Genomic DNA, 20,301 nt, shown 5'->3' with positions numbered 1-20,301 from the left:
AAAATGACCTGATTACGGCAGAAGGATCGGCCGGACCGGTACCGCAGATTGTGCTATCGCTGCATGCAGTAATATATGCAAGTCTATAATGAGAGCTAGAATCTTCCTATATCATAAACATAAAACTGTATAAGCTCACAATTATAAACTAAAACCTGCTACATTTCGAGTTTAACGTCCGGTATCGCCATTGGACATATTTTCCATCAGACGACCACAAAATGAAGCCAATGCCCAAATATACAATCAAGGTCGGGAAAGTTACCGTATCTGGAAGTTGTACGCGGAGTGAAACAGAAAGCGTCAAATTAGACTGGCCACGGCATATTACGGGTACGATTTGTAAGAGTGAACTTGATAGCGCAAACCGGGATCTGTATAACCCAAACGTTTTTGACATTGTATATCCAAAGGCAATAGTAACTTTCCAATAGTAAAACGTTGGCGACGTTTTTTTTGACGTAAACGTTATAAATAGCTATGAATTAATCTAAGTACGAATTGTGTGCTTGTCATAATGAGGTAAATTAACTAATTCTCAGACAAAGCAGTAAGGTGATAAAATTTTTTCTGCTGTAGCAGCATGTGCAAATATCTAGGGAAACTTTACGACTCTAGAATTGTTACGTACTCTATACGTATGTAGTTAATTTTTGGCCGATTTCTAGGACATTTCTGAACCTTAGAATGCCCAACTTCCTACTACTCTGCGTAGTCGTCAGTCACATGTATCCGCCTGAGCAATTCCTAAGCTCGGATATAGGATAGGAATTTAGCTTTTTCCTAAGAGTAAAGCTTAGTCGATCAATTTTAGTGATCCATTTTAGTGATCCAAAAGAAAAAAAATTAGCTTCCGTCTTAACTAATCGACACTTATTGACTTTACTGCACTTTTCTGCTCCAGTAGCACGGAGTCTTGTAGCTTGGATTGTAAACGCGTGAATAATGCCACATATTTCAGTTGATTCAATTGAACGACCAGACTATAAACCGAGTAATATGGTAATTTCCCGAGTTTTACTTTTTTTTTATCGACAGATGTGTGAAGGATGAAGATGAAGTGTGACAGGCTTATAAAAATGTCTGAGGAGATCACCAACGCGTAACCATATAACACACTTAATTTATCAGGGCCAGCGTCGTTACATAGTTCCTACTGGAGAAAGTACGTGAAATGGCAAGCAACAGAGCTAAGTGAAAATGCCATGTTTGCACTTCCGTTAGATTATGCCTAAACAGGACAACTGTGTGACATAGTTAGTTCGGTGCCGTCGTCAGGAAAGGAGGGAGACACTGAAAGATCTGTCGACTCGTCAAACGCGCAGTTCCTCAGTAGCCTAGCACCTGACAGCCCAATGCCTGCGTCCCCCGGGAGTCCTATGGCCGAAAAGCTGAGCTGGCAGTGGAGGCAGAAAGAAAGTTAACTTGGTACCATGTACATAACTAATATAATCGCTCAGGGAGCAGGCGGTTGAGGGTGTCCGGAATTTTGGCCGTATATGGTGCCGACGTGTGTCCTGCCGTAAAAGTATGTTCACACGCCTTAATATCTAACTAATATTGCCTATAATCTTTAGAACGATTACTAATAATATGTGAGTGCTTTTGCCTTATGATCAGATGACCAAGTATAGTGCGATTTAAAAATTGCTTTTCGTCTTTTTTATTTTTTTCTTCAGCGCAGCGTTCGATGACTTGTTTAAGTGCCTGTGCACAGATATAAGTGTACATACATAACCTTTATGAATAAATGAAGTTATTTAGAGAGCCAAACTTCTGCAACTTTCTAATCTTTAATACGAAGTTTTTTTTGTAGGTTAGACTATGAAGCATTATCTTTGGCATCAACTCCGCCTGATATTCAGCTAACTCAATTCTGTGGGTTTTGAATGTTGTCTTTGTTAGAGCTTTAATTAAGATAGCAAGCTAGCGTACGAACCACGAGCGACAAACATAAAAAAACACAATAAGGTTCTATTGTGATACGCGCAACCTACAGGTGGCTAGACAAAGATAGAAATATGGTATGCAAGTTAACTTTCCATTCTGTTACATTTTTCTCAATTTTTGTATAGACCAATTGGAAGCAGACCTGGCTTTCGGGAACAATCGATTTTGGCTCCAGCATCTAAATTCTTTTTAACAACAGCCCGTTGATGATACTTGTAATTCCTTATGTACCACACGTGGCCTCAGATGTAACTATGATACAATATCATACAAAAGCCTCTCAGTTCCCTCCTGCTTTCTCCCGACACAAACTGTACAATGATCAAACATGTAAGCTCTTCAGATCTTCATAGCAACCCCGGGGGAATGTCAAGCCAATTGAGCTTAAGTGGCTCTATCAAAGAGGATTTGTTCGACTCTATGTAATATCTTTAGGAGCCGTGATACCAGCAATAGCCTTTTCACAACGTTCTCTCTAATAAATTAAAAAAAAAATGTATATATATATATATATATATTTCTTTTTTTAAATTTTACACATGCAAATGCTCACATCCAAAGAAGAATTGTGATTTAAACATTTTTACCTGTAGATAATCCATACCCATAGAACCTACTCTAGAAACACTTATCCAGCTTGTCGGTTCTTTTTAATTTCATTTCGGCATTTTAAATAAATACTCGAAAAGGCACTATCAGTAATATCTTTACATGCCTGCTACCTTATACGAGCTTATTACTTCGATCATATAGACAAAAAATAAGCTAAAAAACTATTTGTATTGTCGCTGCGATGATGTGTACACAAAAAGGGCAGTAAGTGATTACTATGCGTGTACTGTTCTAAATTACATTTTAAGATACACAATTTTTTCCAAATGATAACATACGTCGAAGTTCAATGAAGACCAAAACTCGTGAAGATCATCTAGTTAAATTGGATTGCTATTATAGCACGCTCTTACACCGCAACTACGAAGCAATATACCCATTAAAACTTTCATCATTATTATTATCAAATCTATTTAACTTACGTATATATACTTAACTTAGGTTGTTTTTTTTTTGTTTTACACGCAAGTGGAACGTGGGTTGCGAAAATAGAACGTTTTCAAGTATAGAATTTTTTGTTTACGACGGACAGCCTCATAAGGGAAAAATTTCTTTTTACTTTGTTATTTCAAATTTAGCGGCAGAAATATGTACGAAATTGGCAGTAATATAATCTACAGGTATCTGGGGCATTGTGTACTGTATATCATCATTGTAACCTAATTCGATTATCGATGGGAAGGCAATTATTAACATGATAGTAGTCTGCTGTCTATGATCGGTGGGTAAACAGTGATTTTTTTTTCTCGATCGTATATCGAAGATAAAGATACCTTACCGCAAATGGATTCACAAATGCACTCCAATGCAAGGGCTAATTTAGGCTGCTTACACTTACTGACGAAAAGGCGAAACGTTTTAAACTATCAGATCAACAATTAGCTTACTTTAGAGTAAATCAATTGCCATTTTGTCTTCACTAACATATTCATGTTACATTTACTAACTGCAAACGCTTATCCAGTCACACTTTTTCTCAGGGGTAATACAAACACAGCATTTGATCGTCTTCTATTAACTGGCCGCTACGGCCAGCGCACCGAACTCGCATCGCGCACATCAGTGCAGAGACCTCTAATGCGTCTGAGTGCGCACGTAGTCATCAACATCTAATGTCTATCTAACGATTTTTCCAACAGTGAGAGCGTCCGCAAAAAAAAAACCCGCTACGAGTACGCCCAACGCCGAACAGTGCACCGAGTAATACGCGTTCCAACAGTGCAGCAAAAGCGAAAAAGACGGCGATAATTTCGAACTTTCAACGACACGCGCGCCCAACACAGCCAACCAGCTTGACTAGGAATTATTTACATTTAAGTGCTTTCGCGGACAGACTTCTCCAGCAACATCCTGCCCTGATCGAGGCAAGATGATGGGCACTCGATAGCAAATGGTAAGCAACAACAGCAGAATTCGCTCTTCCTTATGACCCCTCTGCAGTATGCCAATCGAACCAAGACCCCCAAATGAAGCTAACGCCAATAACGGCAGTATCTTAAAGCGGCAGTGAACCGCAATCGAGTTAACCAAGGGTGTCTTTTCAATTGGCTTGGTCTGATTTTGAGTGAAATTTAATTGTATGCTACTTTTACCGGGAAGATGAAGGTTCTGGTTGAAGAAAATATACAAACACTGGACCACATGTTTGCTATGCACATGATTTGTTCGAACGTAGTACAATATGTGCATAAAGTGCCAATAGAACAAAGGACTCAAAAGGAGCTTTACAATACGATAGCGTTTTGATCTTTACTATTATTATTATTATTTGTGGTTGAGGAGAGTCGTAGAATGTGGTCGGCAAGTGTTAATGATAATGATTTGGTGGTATATCATGATCACAATCGGGCTAATTAACAAATAGGCCGGCATTTCTAGAAGTTCCATTGCACAGGTAAACGGAAATCGGCACACGGGATTGCATTTAAATTAAACTAAATACTTCGTCTCAGGCCCTATACAGCTTTTGAACAGTGTGTTAAACACTTACCGGAAGGCGCGTCTACATTATTCAGCGTCAACTTTGCCTTCACTGATTTTCTGCGTGTAATTACACATTTAATGTGGTAGGACTCCCGATGTTCTAACGTTTCCAAGTCACAATCTAAAAAACTAAATTGCAAAAATTACACTATCCTCCTTTAAAAATAACACGAGCATAAAGACACACACAATGTACGTACATCACAGGGTGAAGAGGATTCCGGGCGGATAGGTGGATCAAGCTAACGGTAAGCGTACCGAGCACCGCATTGGCATCTATATATCATACCATAAGAGTTTATTTTCGACGAAATAGATTCAGGGCTCCTGAATCATTACGTTACACTAAATTGGGTTCGTGAACTTTCGCTTGCCCAGTTATTTTTGTTGCTGCTCCCAGCGCCGCCTGTCTGCTGCTGCTGGTATTACTTCGATGAAGTGCTTTACGTTCCATTAGCCCTGATCACGGCAGTTCCTCATGCAAATCACGCACGGATATCGCTTCTACACGCATTTCTGTCGGCGACTTATATATAGAGCACTGACCATATATGCATAATTTATTCAGAACGCTCTATATTCGCTTCTTTTTTGCGCAATGCTTGCTTGCCAGCCAGTGAAACCCACTTTGGTTGCCCTCTGATCTGTGACCAGTTCAGTCAACGACAGCAGTATCTATCAGTGTCACCCATGAACCGACAAAAAACTTGAGCTTTTTGGGCTGGATTGCGCTGAAAAATAGACCCAGCTGCAAGCCATTATCTTGTTCGATAATCGTATTACTATTAACACACATTCAACAAAAGCACAGTGATCGAAATGCTTTAACATGGTACAATATTACAAGTGATACTGCACTTGTGCTCTAGGCGTTAAAAAACGAATCAATAGAGTACGTATGTATCTCTAGGGAAGCTATACGATTAGGGCCAGAAGGGGGCTATGTAATCCTAAAGTAATTTCAACGGTTTTTTTGACTGATAAATTTTGACTGAAACCAGTCAAAATTTAATGCAATAAAATATTGAACGAGTGTGGACCAATTACCTTAAAAAATCAATATTTCAGTTCTAGAATTCGAAATTAATAGCCCAAAAGTTTGATCTTGAGTACATGCAGTTCCTAACCAAATTTTGTCTACAGTCTTGCTGCATTGATATAAAGCACAAGTTTTATGAGAAAGGATTAAGGTTTATGAAATTTTAACACAAATTCAGCGACACCTGTTTCTGCCTTTGATTTACCAACGGGAGACAAATAGGCTAACCATTGTGATCCTGCTTGTACAGTTCACATCTATACAAGCGCTTATTCCCGTAGAAGCTCTAATAACATGAACAGGTCTATTTAGGAATGAATTGGTATATGCAGATGGGTTGTATAACTTGGTGCAATGGCACTTGCTTCTGTTGTATACTAACTGAGATTGCAGCAGAACTTCGTCCTTCTGCCCATTCTTAGCCCCTTGCCTCTAAACGGCATTGATATGATTTATAAGAAATCGACAAGGACTTTTATTTAAAATAAAGGCCAAACTTAAAAAAAAATTAATGAACCCACCTAGGTGTCAGTTCCAACTATTCACTTGATACGACGTCTGCGAACTAGCTGGGTGTCGCATGTAGAACGACTCATGTGGTCATCATACACAGCCCAAATTGAGGGTACAGAGCAAAAAAACTTCGAAAGTTCTTATTGCGACTCTGTGACCAAATAGAGATCGAGTATTTTCAAAAATGTCGCTAATCATTCAGCGATTTGAGACAACGAAGATTTGGTAAATAAACGGAGAGATCACTACCTCAAGTTGTCACAGCCCTTAAAAGGCTTGTGGTCATTTAAGTTTATTACAAATAGTTGGTTGAAAAGTTGGCTACACAGCTACCTAGAAACTGTGTGCGGCTTTCACAGGACCGCAATAGGCCATCGCTTTTTATTCACTTTCGAATAGACTAGAAAAGTCTGAAATTTGCCATTTTGTACACAAACAACTTTAGGGCTTTCGTTCAGGATATTCATACGGCCCATTTTCAAGGGTCCTAGTTTGTTTTGACATATTATTGCATTCTTTTCGCGTGAAAGCCTTGATTCGGCTTCTCACATTTACCCCATATATTTGATACGAGTCTAGCGGCAACGATCGTTTGTCGTTTCTAGCGAGAACGATTCAAAATACACTTCTGAAACTTCCGCATCTCTTATTGGCAACTTTTCAATACTTCTTCTAACACCGTTCTTTCGATTTTCTTAGAACTTTCACGACTACTCACAAGTTCTCTTTGTGTGAAATTGCTGAAGATGACTAATCCCATTGGTAGAGATGTTTGCCCTGCATTTCGCGATAACTTACTTTTTTCGTATAGGCAGGGCCTAGCCTCCCAAAGTTTTTGTTAGTTACCCGAACTTTTCACTCAGATATGAATTACCCGCTTACACTGAGTGAAACAAATATAACCCACTCTAGTTAATCAACTCGTCTAAATGCTTGTACATATTCCACTTATGGACAAGAGTAAATAGGGCCGTTGTATCTGTATAACATTGCTACACGAAGATTAGTTCCAAGGTAAACGAAGATCGGTCACGCTGCTTGAAAAGTGAAATGTTCGATTTTCTCGTCTGTCCCAAAGTAAACAATTTTTTTCAAGCTTGTAACTATGACTTTTTGAAAAATTTAATTCAATTACCTTCTGCTCTGGCAAATTGGTCCAAAATAACAGGCTGGACGAGTACTTTTGGCTACCATTGTATGTAGTACGCGAATCAGTAACTATTCCACTTGTCTACCTAAGCCCTAGCCTGCCATACGAGTTCTTCGGTACAGCAGTCTACTTTTGAGAAGTCTGCAATTTTACTCCTCGACTGTCGCGGCGTTTCGGCTCGTTCACCGTTGAAGCCTTCGTTCCCCGGTCCTTGCTCCTTTTACTTCTCCCTTTACTCGTGTTTTCTCGGCGTAGCCTTTTACGTAGTCTTCTTCCACTAGTTTCCAAGGCCTAAGGGACAATCTCCTACGCAATTCATCAGTGTCGTCCGCCAAACACGCCTCACGCCGAAGTCTGATCGCGGTATAGTTTTTACTTTCGGCTCGTGCTCATCTACTGGCGATGCCAACGGGCAAAAGAGAAGGGAGGATGAGAACTGTAGAGAAACAGAGTTACAGAGCGAAAGGAGGTTCCGAGAGAAACGCGAACAGTTAGCTCTGGCAGTTACTGGAACCGTACTAGAGCATACACGAAGTGTACCGGCTAGAGGATCCCCACAGCCAGGCAGATTGCTTGCTTGGCTTCTGGGTAGGCATTTTGCACGTCGGCAATTCGTAACATCCGCTCGATCGGTCGGTCGGTCGGTCGCTTCCTTACACATTATGCGATGTTCGTGTTTCGTTGCAGCACGACTGGCACACAGTTTCACCCGCCGGTGCATCTGTGTAAGCTCCTTGGCTGTGCGAGTCTTCTGCAGGGCACGTGCTCGTGCGGCAGGTTGTTTCGGACTGGTCTGAGTCGCTGCAGTAGCAGCGACACAGGACGGTGGTTATGCTGCTGGTCAATGAAGTTGGTGTTGCGAAGGAAGGCCTAAAAAAGAGAACCATTTCTCGCAACGAAACAGACCAGTGTTAGCGTTTTCGGTACATACCGGCGCTTGTTCGGTCTTTGGCCGTCGCCTCGTGCTTCCACCGACGTTCGTTTCGCGCAGGTTCCTCTTTTCCCGAGTCATTTGCAAATGTCAACATATTTCCCACGCTCGACTGGTCCCCTCTGGCGCCGCTGACTCACCATGGCCCTCTAGCTTTTTATTGCTCTGCTCTCTGTCTATATTTCGTTGCTTCAGAACACTGCAGAAGGAAAACAGAGTCGAGGCCTTCAGAAGCATTCCAATCCGCCCCTGACTCGTTCGGCGTACTTTATGAAGGCGATCCTGATACGCTAAACGTGGACGTTTGTCGTGAACATGGCGAAGTGCCCGTTGGATGCCTGACATTGAACCAGCTGCCGCTGGTCCCGCGACGCCGTTCTTGCATAATGCGGCGTACGCCTAAAGCAGCTGCTTAACGCCCAGGTTTTGTTTCAGTTAGTATGGAGGGAAGGAGGTATAGCACACTTCAGTTAGTCGGTCAGTTTTTACCGTTCTGTTGTTTGTCACAACCTTCTCCCGTACCGTTGTCGGTTTATATTAACCTTGACCTTTGTAAATTCACGCGTCAGTACGTGTATAAGTGTATCGGTGAGGAGAGGACCGTACAAGTAAACGATCCAAATTATAAATATGTTTCGGAAAGAAATTGCTGCAAAAAGGCGTGGCGTCGCATAAAGTAGAAGCCGATTATAGGACATACAGGTAGCCATCTAGGCCTCTGACATATAGGGAAGATGGTAACTAGAATTGTTGTTTTAATAAGGAACACCACCTTGTGCCAAAAGGTCGTATATCACTTAAAGCTATTATATATATATATATATATATATAGCTATATATATATATATATATATATATATATATATATAGCTTTCTGCACTGCAACCATAAAAAAAATTGACAATGTTATACTGTTTTACGGTTATTACTATTCAATTTAATGTGCAAAAACATTATACTATATGGTTATTGATTCGACTTGGGCGTATACGGTTCGTATGTGATTATCAATTACATAAACCTTAATTTGTCTCAAAACTTAGCTTTTCATACAGAACTTGAGATATTATTACCAGTATCCCTAGATTCATCAACAAGTGGAGGCACGTATTTTTCCACGGGGATGTGCTAAAATAGAAAATAACAGGCGTATTTGAGATTTCTTTCTGGTGAGAGCACCCGCTATTAAGTCTGCAAGAAAATGTATGCAAAACGTACTCCGCTAACAATGTGTCTAACTTCTCTGGCTTACATCTAATCAAACATGAATACTTAATACCCATTAATTTTATAATAGGTTCATTCGGCTGTCTGTCTGGTCTGAACTTCGCGATAGACGCTGACAACAAAACTTTCGTCTAAGATTACTGTCCTACCAGTGTGTCAGATCAGATATATCTGAAGCAAATGTTAAATCAAATCTGGTGTCCTCGTTGCGTCGTTTCTGCTAATAGTACCATAATTGAAAACGATGCGTTGGCCAATGCAAAACAAATGATCAGGGATGCTTTACTCGAAGTCAGACCTCAAAGTTAGTGGGATCAAAGGCATATTTGCAAGCCCACATTTGGTGGCAGTATCAGGCCCAGTAACGACCCAAAAAGCTTATGGCAGTAAAACGCGCGCATAGCATCCGAAATGTTCCACTATTGGTTTTTGTTACTTTATTTACTTATTCACGTCCTCAGCAGAAATGACGCGACCTTTCAGTGTTTAGTGATAAGTAAAGACAATAATTTCGTTAAAAAACGAACAGCTCGTAACTAGGCATAATGACTGCTTACTGTTTTAATACCCCGACAAAAGAGAACATTGAATATGTAATACTTTGCCTTGCAAGCATTCCCAAACCTGATAATGGTTTACCCCATTCAGCGCAATATACTAGGGCATCGTCTATGTCACATTTATCCGTGGCTTTCTAAAGATCTTCGCCGATTGCATTCTATGAAAACGGGCTACTGCACATAGTATTTAATTTTAAATTTACTTTGTACCTTTCGTTAGATTCTATCTGTTTACGTTGCACGACTTAATACACCAGCTAGTTTGTTGATTCAAGTTGTCGCCTGTAGGTTTTATCGAGTTAAGGTCATAAAGGTGTTTCTATTCTCGTGCCAGTGCCAACGACTTCTCATTGAAAGCCACTACTTTATAATACACCCGCTGAGCAGGGCTGTATGTGGTCCTGATTTAGTGTCGCTGCATTAGTTAAGTCGTCGGGCGTCAGATGATCGCAATGCAGACTGTGGAAATTGCCGTTCAGGACAGCTCTGACGGCAGTCGCACTAGGTATGGCGGAATTCAGCTCAGAGCTTGTGACGTGCGTGACCGAAGTTGTTGTTTCTGCGTGACCGAATCCGGCCTATCTACTTGGCGCACACCTCAAGAAGCCATCCTTGGGGATCAGGAGGTCGAATCCAGTGTAGAGCCTACTAGGCTACAATTGCAAACACCATGAAAATTCGAAAAGCCCAGGCAGAAGTAAGCTCTAGGTAGACCTATTGCTGCGGAACGAGAGTTGCAAAGCGGTTACGGCAGAAAGCATTGCTTTAGCGTCGTTCAGAGAACCACACGCAGATAGCCCTAACGATTCCATAGAGGTACAAGTAACAGAAAAAAGCCAACAGAAGTCCGAAGAGATCGTAGAGATATTGTTTGAATGCATCAAATGTTCAGAAGGTTACGATCGATCCTCAGATCCAGACAGTGATTTTTCAGTAAAGAATAAAAAACGTTCGAGTCCATAAAGCATTTACGCTACTGTATTCTTGGGTTCCCCGTGAATATTCAATACGTGCTTTGCACCTGTCGAAAACATTTACTTCAATATCTCTCATATTGCTAAAAAGCATAATTTTTCTTCCAAAATGACGAAAAAAAAAAAACAATTTATAAGAAAATGGCGCAAAGTGTGCGAGCATATCTATCTAAACGACTGTCAATTCAATGATAATAGCTATGCAATGCCTTTATAAGAAGCACCGTAACAATGTTCCTGAGAGCGTTTACGCGCGAATTTTTGTTATCTTGTTTATCTGCAGTCACTACTCCTAAAACTATCCGCAACGCTAGATACTACCGTGAAGATACAGCTGGACAACGAGCATTCAATTGAAAATAATGACCTGTTATTATCAACAGACATTAGCACAGGACATAGGATTATCGGCGGGTTGTTCATAGTAGTGCCCAGGTTCAAGAAAAAATTCTGCCTTTAAGCGATTAGAAGCACTTCAGCGATAGTATTTGTTCGGGATGACTCTATGGCACGTTACCACTCCCCTTAAGGTGAAAATGGCATACAATAAAAAAGATTCATGAAGATACATGAGACATTGAGATAGAGCAGCTATGAATGCTGTTACCCAATGGCCGGCTTCCGTTTTCTATGTTATTATATCGCTACTTTGCAAATCAAAGCCTTAACACGACCAGCTTCGTTCTTCGTAACTTTGTCCCAATTTTTCAGCCTACCAGAAAGCAAGCCGGGAGAAGCATTCCGTAGGGATGTGAGCGAAAACATTTTTCTGCCCTATTTCGGTCCGTATTGTTTTGTCCTGAACATTCTTTTACAGAGTGTTTCATCATTCAACGAAGCATAGAACGAGAAGCATAAACATGTGCTAAAAACATGATCTCATTTCAGTACATATGAAGCTATGCACAGATGTGTGTATGCACATGGAGGTTAGGTTAGGTTCTCCATACAAACTTGCCAGCCAGGAAATGTCCGTGGCGGCTTGCAAGCCAACCAGCTCGTCCTGGCCACAAAAAGCTAGCTGACAGAGCTTACATTCATCGTGCAGTGGCGGGTGCGTCCATTAGTCTGGAAATAAACGTCGTGACAAAAACGCGTGATGAATATTTAACACCAGAGATTAAAGAGTTGTAATCCTGCGAACGAATTAGCATGCCGAGGCCTTTAGTGCCTATGGTAACTCTGGCGTCATAGTGGCATTACACAGCAGAAGGACCAAGAGTTCAAATAGAGATAATGATTTAATCTGCAAATCATAGTTTATGGCCACATTTTGAGCTTCTTTACTATACATACATGCATTTATAAAACATGTTTTGTATAGTGTAAACGCATTATAAAGACATACCTTTTTTTTTTTTCGAATTTTTGACGTCACTCGTAATAACCGCTATAAATAAACTATTCAGTTCTCGCATTTCGAGCAGCGCGAAGACGCTGATGGAGTTAGCGTATACTTTTTTTTTGTCTTCTCTATTGTCCTCGTTGCCCTATTGGTTATACTAGATTAGAACATAAGTAATAGCGGTTTTTCTCAGTCGCTGCCTTTCTCCTTGTTTGTTTACCTAAGCGCCGTCTCTTTTCCATGTACCCGTAGTTGTACAGCGCATAACGTATCTGTTTGCTAAACTCAAGGATAGATAATGGCATGGGCTTGGATTCGGACGTAGACGCACATATCATTTCGATACTATAACGAGTCACTCGTCGTCTAAATTGATGCCTGACGGCCACAACGTACCCGACGTAAAACACAAGAAACATTTCGTTGTCACTTCTTTATAAACTCGTGCTAATTTCTTCATGCTTTACAAACTATGATTTTCATACGTGGAAGGCCTGCTGAATGATGGTTCGTGAGCTTCGATAAGGCGATTTGGGAAATGCACTACGCCTGAATCGATTAATAGATGTATATATTAATCGATAAAAGCCTCCTAAGGCCAAGGATAACGTTCAATTAATAGCTCGTGAATTGGCCGTTAAGATAAACTCCTTTTAATTATTTGACTGTGGCCAGAGATCTTGAACTCGATTGCCAGAATGCTCCATGAGCTGCATAAAAGTGCAAGTGAGCACGGCATCGATTGCGTCTCTTAACATCGCGCTCGACCTAGGCATCAGGCAACGGATGCGGTCGCATCGACACGTTTCCACGCAGAACTGATAAGGAAAACGAGGAACGATGTCTCCACGTCGATATAGGCATGAGAAAAAATGGATATATGCCAAAAATTTAGCTAAACCAGTTCTCTATCCTGCAAAAAAAAGCTTAATGAATAGGGAAATAGTCAACAAATACCTGTATGTGGCCTAATCAATTACAATGAGTGAGCAAGGCTATGCACAATGATGCTAGACCATGCACCTCCGAAGTTATTAATGCAGTCTTGCAAGTGCTTAAACAAGTATTTACCTGCAGCTGAACTGCTCTGCAGGCTTTTTCTCGTTGGATTACCTTGGACGAGTCCTTGGACGCTACCGTAGACCTGGATATGGTTGGGAGATGAACGAAAGCCGTCGAAGGTGACAGGGAGTACATAATAAACCAATCTGGCATTAGAATTTAACGAAGACACTTTCTTTTGCTGGATGGAAAATTGGCAACTTGCTTTACTTAAATACGCTCGTTCTCTGCCGCTTTGAGATTGACCCGTAGAAAAGGCTGCGCTGCCACACCCCCCGTCTGCCTTTAAATCACAAGCCACATTTGAGAATTTCGACTATGTGCCTTTTTTGCAAGTGACTTAACCTTAGTGATCTATAGTCGTATTTAGTTTACTAGAATGGAACATTAAGGGGATCGCAATATGTTGCTAAATTTGGGAAACGAAATAACGTTGATGACGTAGCGCCAGTGTTGAGAATCAGGTGACTAGGCATTGCGCAATGTACAAGTGGTGTTTATGCTTTAGTGATGACTAGTGAAAACAGCTCGCGTTGTTGTAACAGCGAGTCAAGACAAGGCCGTGGTATAAGTAGGACGGGCCGCGCTAGAAGGGCATAGTGGTCCGTGTAAAGCTTAGCCAAGAAGCGCGCAGAAAAATAACTGATAGTTCACATCAGTCATGTCGGCCTATTTTGAAAAACCACTTACTTATAGGCGAGAAGGCCTATGACAAGGATTATGCCAAAGGACCTCAATATCCAGCAAATATATAGCTATCTCAAGAAATTCGTGACGAAGAGCTGGATTTGTTCCTACGTGCCATTATGAGTCACCAGACATGGGTATATGAAATCGCCCGGTCGTAAAGTAAACCTGACCGAAGAGAAGTATAATATTCAAATCGAAAATTAAATATTATTTCGGTGTTTATTCCCAGCTGCCGAAAATGATTAATCGTGCCGAGTGGCTGTAGTGTTACAAACGGATGTTATTAAAAAAAAGATTACGTTACGCTAGAGTTTTGAAGAACAAGTTGTAGCATCGATTCCTACAGTTGAGTTGGACACTTGTTTCACGGGTTGAGAAGACTGTTGACAGAGGCACACTGCACCCGGCGACAACAATGTCAAGGGGTACAACCGAGGTTTGAATCATTGAGACAAGGGTAGTTGATCTAAAGCGATATTCTCGGTACTTTTCCAATCTACTCATATGACTAGACGATATTTATTATTTAATCTCGGCTATGTATTCTACTAATCTAGAACGATTATTCATTAAAGCTTCCATTCATTAGAGTTTTATCGGCTCCATATGCTTGTTTTATTTACACAATCTACGTAGCTACGTGCCTAATCCTATGTGGTCGCATTGTTCATCTGGCAGTTAAAAGCGTCATCTAAAAATTCATGATGCCTCTATCGTTCCGCAAGCTGAACTAATAAGATCGCGTGCGTCTATTGCGTTTTCACGTTATGATACACTTTGACAATTCTGAAACGTGACCAGGCATCCGCACGCAAGCTTCTGATCAAAGATTTACGCATCCTGGTCGCTCCCGAATCTAAATGGCCATTAGATAGTGGGTTATGTACACAAACGGCTGACGCTGGACCTCTTAAGTAATCAAAATTATTCATCCTCAGGAAACATTTGCCTCTGAAGGCCAAGTGAAAAACCAGGCCTCTCAGCTGAGCCACAATTGAAATGATACTTTTCCAGCTACTACTGCTTTGAACCTGACGGCTTTTCGCCGGCTGTGCGTTGTCAGTGAGAAGAGGTTAGAACGGTCGAAAGGGTACCATTCCGAGATTGGGTCAGTATAGACTGAAGAGTATACAAAGATGATAATGATAGTATTATCATCATCGTCATCGTAATTGATCGTAATGATGATTGTCATTAAAGCCAGCTGACACAATAGCGCAGCGTGGTTCTGGGACTATATTCTGAAACGGTTCCTAACCGTAGCTTAAAATAAAATAGCCCATATAGAGCAACAATAAGAGAGATAATCTAAAATTCAGGTAGGCTAGCTTTCGCTTCGTGAGGTAAGATATACTAGTGCTAAATAGCCACACTATGCGCTAGCTAACCCTGGGTTCATTTTGACTGGCGCGATATGTATAGCTGATCCCCTAGTGTAGCATTTGTTCGACCTTTTCCATTTGCTAGAAAACTTAATATTGTACGGATAGACACGAGTCTATTCGTATAGTATCCCTTCTCTGAAGCTTATTTTATCGAGGTTAAATGCACCGCTTAAAATTTTCCTCTCTATCGTACTTCCTTCATCTCGTTGTGTATCTTATGTTCTAGTTTATGCATTCTTTATGTAATGAGCACTTGGCGTGCATCGCAGGGCATTCCTGGTAAGCAATGAAATCAGATCAAGTCAACTTCTGAAACAAGAACAGTAGTTAGCCATCTGGCGTGTGGCGCAGGAGTGCATTAGTTGACCTGAGGTCGATTTTGATGACAAGCAGAAAAGCTAATCAGACATCTGGAATTATATCGTCCACGGGTATCTAGGTTCGGCAAACGTTTATACTACGCATGTGTTATGCTATCATATAATATTACTCGTCCAGATTATTCGATGACTACTATCGAAGATCACCCAAATGCGGTTTCGGACCTCTGAAACAAAGAAACTTCAAGCTAATCTCTTTCTATGTAGTGCACCGTACTATTGGTGAGCTCAAATCGCATGACTGATTGCACAAACTAATATGTGGCCAACGAGAGCTGATCTTAAGGAGAGAGGAAAGGCAGTGGACAGGATCACTGGCAAGGCTTTACCTAATTGCCACGCAGTTTCACCGATCCCCGCAAGGCAGTTGTTTGAGCTGTACCTGATAACGTTCGGCTTTCTGCCTGTATGTCCGCTTTCTGTCCGTTGAGCAATATCTACGGTGGCAGTTTGACTTAGCCTTAGCTATTCTTCTCCGTACTCACATATACCCCACCAACTGGATTGGGCGGGTTTTGCATCAAATGGTTCGGCACGCCATATAAAGGCCATACATTGTGCATATGGGTATGAGCAATAGCATTAGATCAACACCAAGCCGAACTTTAGGTAGTTTTGAATTCATAACAAACGTATAGCATGTATGTAAATAATTTTTCACAGGCCTCACTTAACACGAGATCGAATTATATTTGGGATAATGGGTATTTTGCCTATAGCAAATGCATGTTTGGAAAGCCGTTGGTGGAACCATGCGATTGATGCACGTAGTAGTCGGTGCGTTTGCCCCGTCTTACCGATAGGGCAATGCAACCCGTGGAACAATTACCAAGAAATCTAAATTATTTTCATAGATATTGTGAAAATTTAGTACCAAATACTGAATACCTTTGTCCCTATCTGCACATAGCACATGCATTGCGCAAGCGATAGAATCGATGGCACCATGACATGTCACATTGGTTGCAAATGTGTAACCCTTTATCTTTTTCTACACATATTTATTACGGATTTTTGTCATAATGTAATCATACATATTAGACGTTTGTTTACAGCTGCGTCCATCTCTCAGGACGAGACCTGTGGGCAAATGTGGAAAGTCACCCGTTCAGCACATTGATCATCTGCGGTGTTTTAAGTGAAACGAAGGCCTCAAGTCACACAGCCACCTTTGGTAGCGGCAAGACCAGAAAACACGTTAGTGGCCACCAGTCGAATGAATATCTCTAAGGGATACGATGGCGAGGTCATGACGAATTGCACGAATGTTCTTCCATCTCGTCGGCTTCATTTTGCGCTGAAAAAAACCGGCATCGCCATCGCCGCCGGCTTCTTATTCATTCCCACCTCAACGAACGTGTCTATCCGCGATGAGAAGAAGAAAATTATAAAGATAATCCTCACCTCTGCAAGAAGGAGGTCGCCACCTCAGCAGACTTGATTCGCGGATAAGATTACATTCTTGTATAATGCCATCTTGGCAAGAGTGTCTATGATCCGTTGTTACCTTGAGGGTTTCTCACACTATAGGTCAGCGTTCCGCTATCTCCTGGATGGTTCGTCTACGTATCGTCTCACCCTTCTTCAACTCAAGCTGGAGCTATTACTCCCAGCAACTTGCCCCGTCGGTAAGTAACAGCGGTTCGTTCTGGCAGCAATAGAATTCGTTCCTGTAGTAGCTGGTACGGTTTGTCCAATCTGCCCCTCTTCGTGCTTCTACTACCGTTCGGTGCCCAGTCTACTTCCCCCGTCGATTCTCCATCAGCTCGCATCTTTTCTTTCTTGTGCAGTAGACGGCCGCAGTTTGCGTAACGAGAACCCAAAGGAAGGTAGCAGAGCGAATAGCAGCAGAAGCAGCAATGAAGGTAGCACGAAGATTACATGCAATAAGACGCAGCAGCAGCGGTAGGTGTAAAAGGCTGCTGCCAGCTCTGTTAGCAGGCAGCATGGGTGGTCGAGTAGGTAAGTCCTATTCCCAAAAGTGGCAGCGGAGAACGGTGATGGTGCTGAACTGGCCTTTCATGAGGCCGCCTCGTCGACATGCTGACTGCTGGTGACCGGGGCCTTCTATTGCATGACACTCACGGCTACCGTTGCTGCTTCTCTTCTTAGAACGACCATTGTCGCTGCAGCCGTCCTCACCAGGAGGACTAACCGACAAAGTACGAACTTTTGTATTCTATGAAGCTTGCTTTCCTTGCCTTGTCCTACGAATGCAAAAGAGTAAGTACACGGAAGGGGATAGTCAAAGGAAAAAAAAAACAGGACAAAAAGAGAGAAAAGAAGAACAGAGAGCAAGCGAGCTACGCCGGAAGGCGGAACGAAGATGAGCCCATTGCAGGAGATGGGCCATCTTGGCAGTTCCCGCACTGTACCTGCCCATCTGCTAACTGCCCCATGTCGTTTCTCTCTTACAGAAACCGTCAAGGAGGCGAATTAAGCAGTCAGCAACCTAAGGTTAACTGTCGGTAACAAGCTGCCATAGACTGTGCTGGACGAAAGACACACAATTAATCTCATCCTACATGCGCATACATACGAGTCAACTCTTTTACCACAATCCAGTACTAGAACAACGATATAAGTATATAGTATTCTGTGAAAGTAATATCGACCAGCTTCTACACATCATTAATAAACCTGAATGGAAACACAACAGAAGAGAAAAGTAGGTCATTTTAAAACTAACCCATCTAAAGCCTTTAGTCAATAGATACCTGTTTGCTCTCCAAGTAACTTCGAGTACGCTGAGACCGCTAAATATGCGGCAGCTGTAAAAGCGATACAAACATGATTATAGTACTTACAATATGCTCGTGGATATTGGCGGAATCGATGTATATAACATGCTTCACAGTGCATACAGCAACTGAAGCTTTCTCCGCGCTTGTGGGCAAAACTAAATAGTTTATGGGTAATCTCGTAATTAGTTTGCTAGTTACCAATTTCTTGTAGATTCTTCATACCCAGTGATATAGTATAGTTTACTTGAAGTTATCTGTGCATCGTGGGAGCGTTAGTTCTTGTTATCCTACAGAATTTTGGTAAATTACGCGCTCAACTCACCCGGGATATGGCGGCCCATTAACAGAACACTTAAGCTCAAGTTAGCCTACATATAAGCTGACTTGACCTTAAGTGCCAATTTACGAGCCGACGGTGACTCGTGGCTTTTAGCTGGCTTAGCCTGAAAGAAGAACGAAGTGAACATTACTGGCACCAACATTTCGGGCAGTAGATTCGTCGTTAGCAATGACCACACTCAGGGGAGCACGAGCAGCTAGATGACAACTTTAGAAGCGACAGCTGGACCTGCTAAGGCTCTCTGGACTTAAAGCTATTTGGCAACGTAGCCACGCAACGTACTATTACCACAGACTTTCTCAAGGGGTACGTTCACTGCAATCGCTCATTACGAGTCGACTACTGCCGACGAACCCATTTTTGACTTAGTGACGTTTACTAGGTGCCCAGGTTAGAAGCGGCCGGTGGGGGATCGCCATCATAACACTAAGCCTCAAGTGGTCAGCGTGAGCCAGCCGGCGACAAAGAGACGCGAGCCTCAACAACACATAGATACTGCAGCGAGTGCAAGCTCGCGGAAACTCGCTTTGTTCGTTCCTCGTGGCAATTGAACCCAAGTTTGCCAACAGATTCTTCTTAGGTTATTCTGGCCTTTTTAGCCAGTACGCACGCGTTTTCGAAATATTAGCTGCTACTGCTAAGCGTCCCGTTCGGGTCACCAGATCCACCACGTTTTGTTAAGTATCTATATATATATAGATACACTTATGCGTCGTTTTCGAATATTAATTCTGTTGTTTCTACCATGTAATAGCTTTATCTTTTTTTAAGGAAAAAAACAGTTTTTCTTTGTAATTCGCGACTGTCGCCGATGATGCTACCTGCTACGAGTACGCACACTGCCGCCACTGTCGTTGCTAACTGAGTTCAGATTTAATAGTTGAGGGAAGATGTGTCGCCATAAGCAGTCTTTCGCCTACGGGAGGCGGGTTAGGGCAATCAGAGGAGCAAACTGTTGCGGAACAGGAACCACTCCATCACTGATCGTTTTGATTAACATAAATGCTCCCTGAGGGCTATGGCTCACTACAAGAATGACCGGCGAAGGCAATAGAGACGCAGCCAGTCGAGCGGCCGCTTCCGTTCACAATTCCTTTGTTTCTAGTACGATGGTGGTTTACATCGGTAAACGCAGACAAGACACTCTCCTTCGTCTTAAGGCCGAATCTTCGATGTACAATCAATGACGACAGCGGGTGGCAGCAGCAGCTTTCTCTCCTGGTATACGTAGAAACGCCGGTATTCGATATCTATCGTCGTATTCCATCGAAGTACCGTTGATTTATAGTGAGCAATAGTGAATAACCCTTTCCAAAACGGCAATGGCGGATTCATCCTCGACTGGTGGGTGTTGTCGATAAGTGTTAAAATGTAACAGTAGACGACTGACGTGTCGCAGCCAACCGACGCGACCGG

At 42.0% G+C, this 20,301-nt stretch overlaps 1 protein-coding gene across 12 annotated transcripts in view; it reads right to left on the bottom strand.

Moving 5' to 3' along the window:
* LOC111269841 (uncharacterized) overlaps positions 1-20,099 on the bottom strand; it is a 29,763-nt gene extending 9,664 nt beyond the window's left edge. For 5 of the 12 annotated variants that reach the window (XM_086972246.1, XM_086972250.1, XM_086972247.1 and 2 more), the window contains exon 1: positions 4,553-4,736. Coding sequence is in view for 5 of the 12 variants with exons in the window: in XM_086972240.1 (XP_086828366.1) it covers positions 18,519-18,572; positions 18,868-18,886 (73 nt within the window). In the remaining 7 variants the exon portion in view is untranslated. The other 7 variants (XM_086972240.1, XM_086972241.1, XM_086972239.1 and 4 more) reach the window with 4 other exon arrangements.
* Positions 20,100-20,301: the final 202 nt, after the last annotated feature.

Source organism: Varroa jacobsoni, unplaced genomic scaffold (genome assembly GCF_002532875.2).
Source record: "Varroa jacobsoni isolate VJ856 unplaced genomic scaffold, vjacob_1.0 scaffold_1420, whole genome shotgun sequence".
Lineage (NCBI taxonomy): Eukaryota > Metazoa > Arthropoda > Arachnida > Mesostigmata > Varroidae > Varroa > Varroa jacobsoni.
Note: the sequence above shows the minus strand (reverse complement) of the source record. Positions and strands in the feature narration are given on the sequence as shown.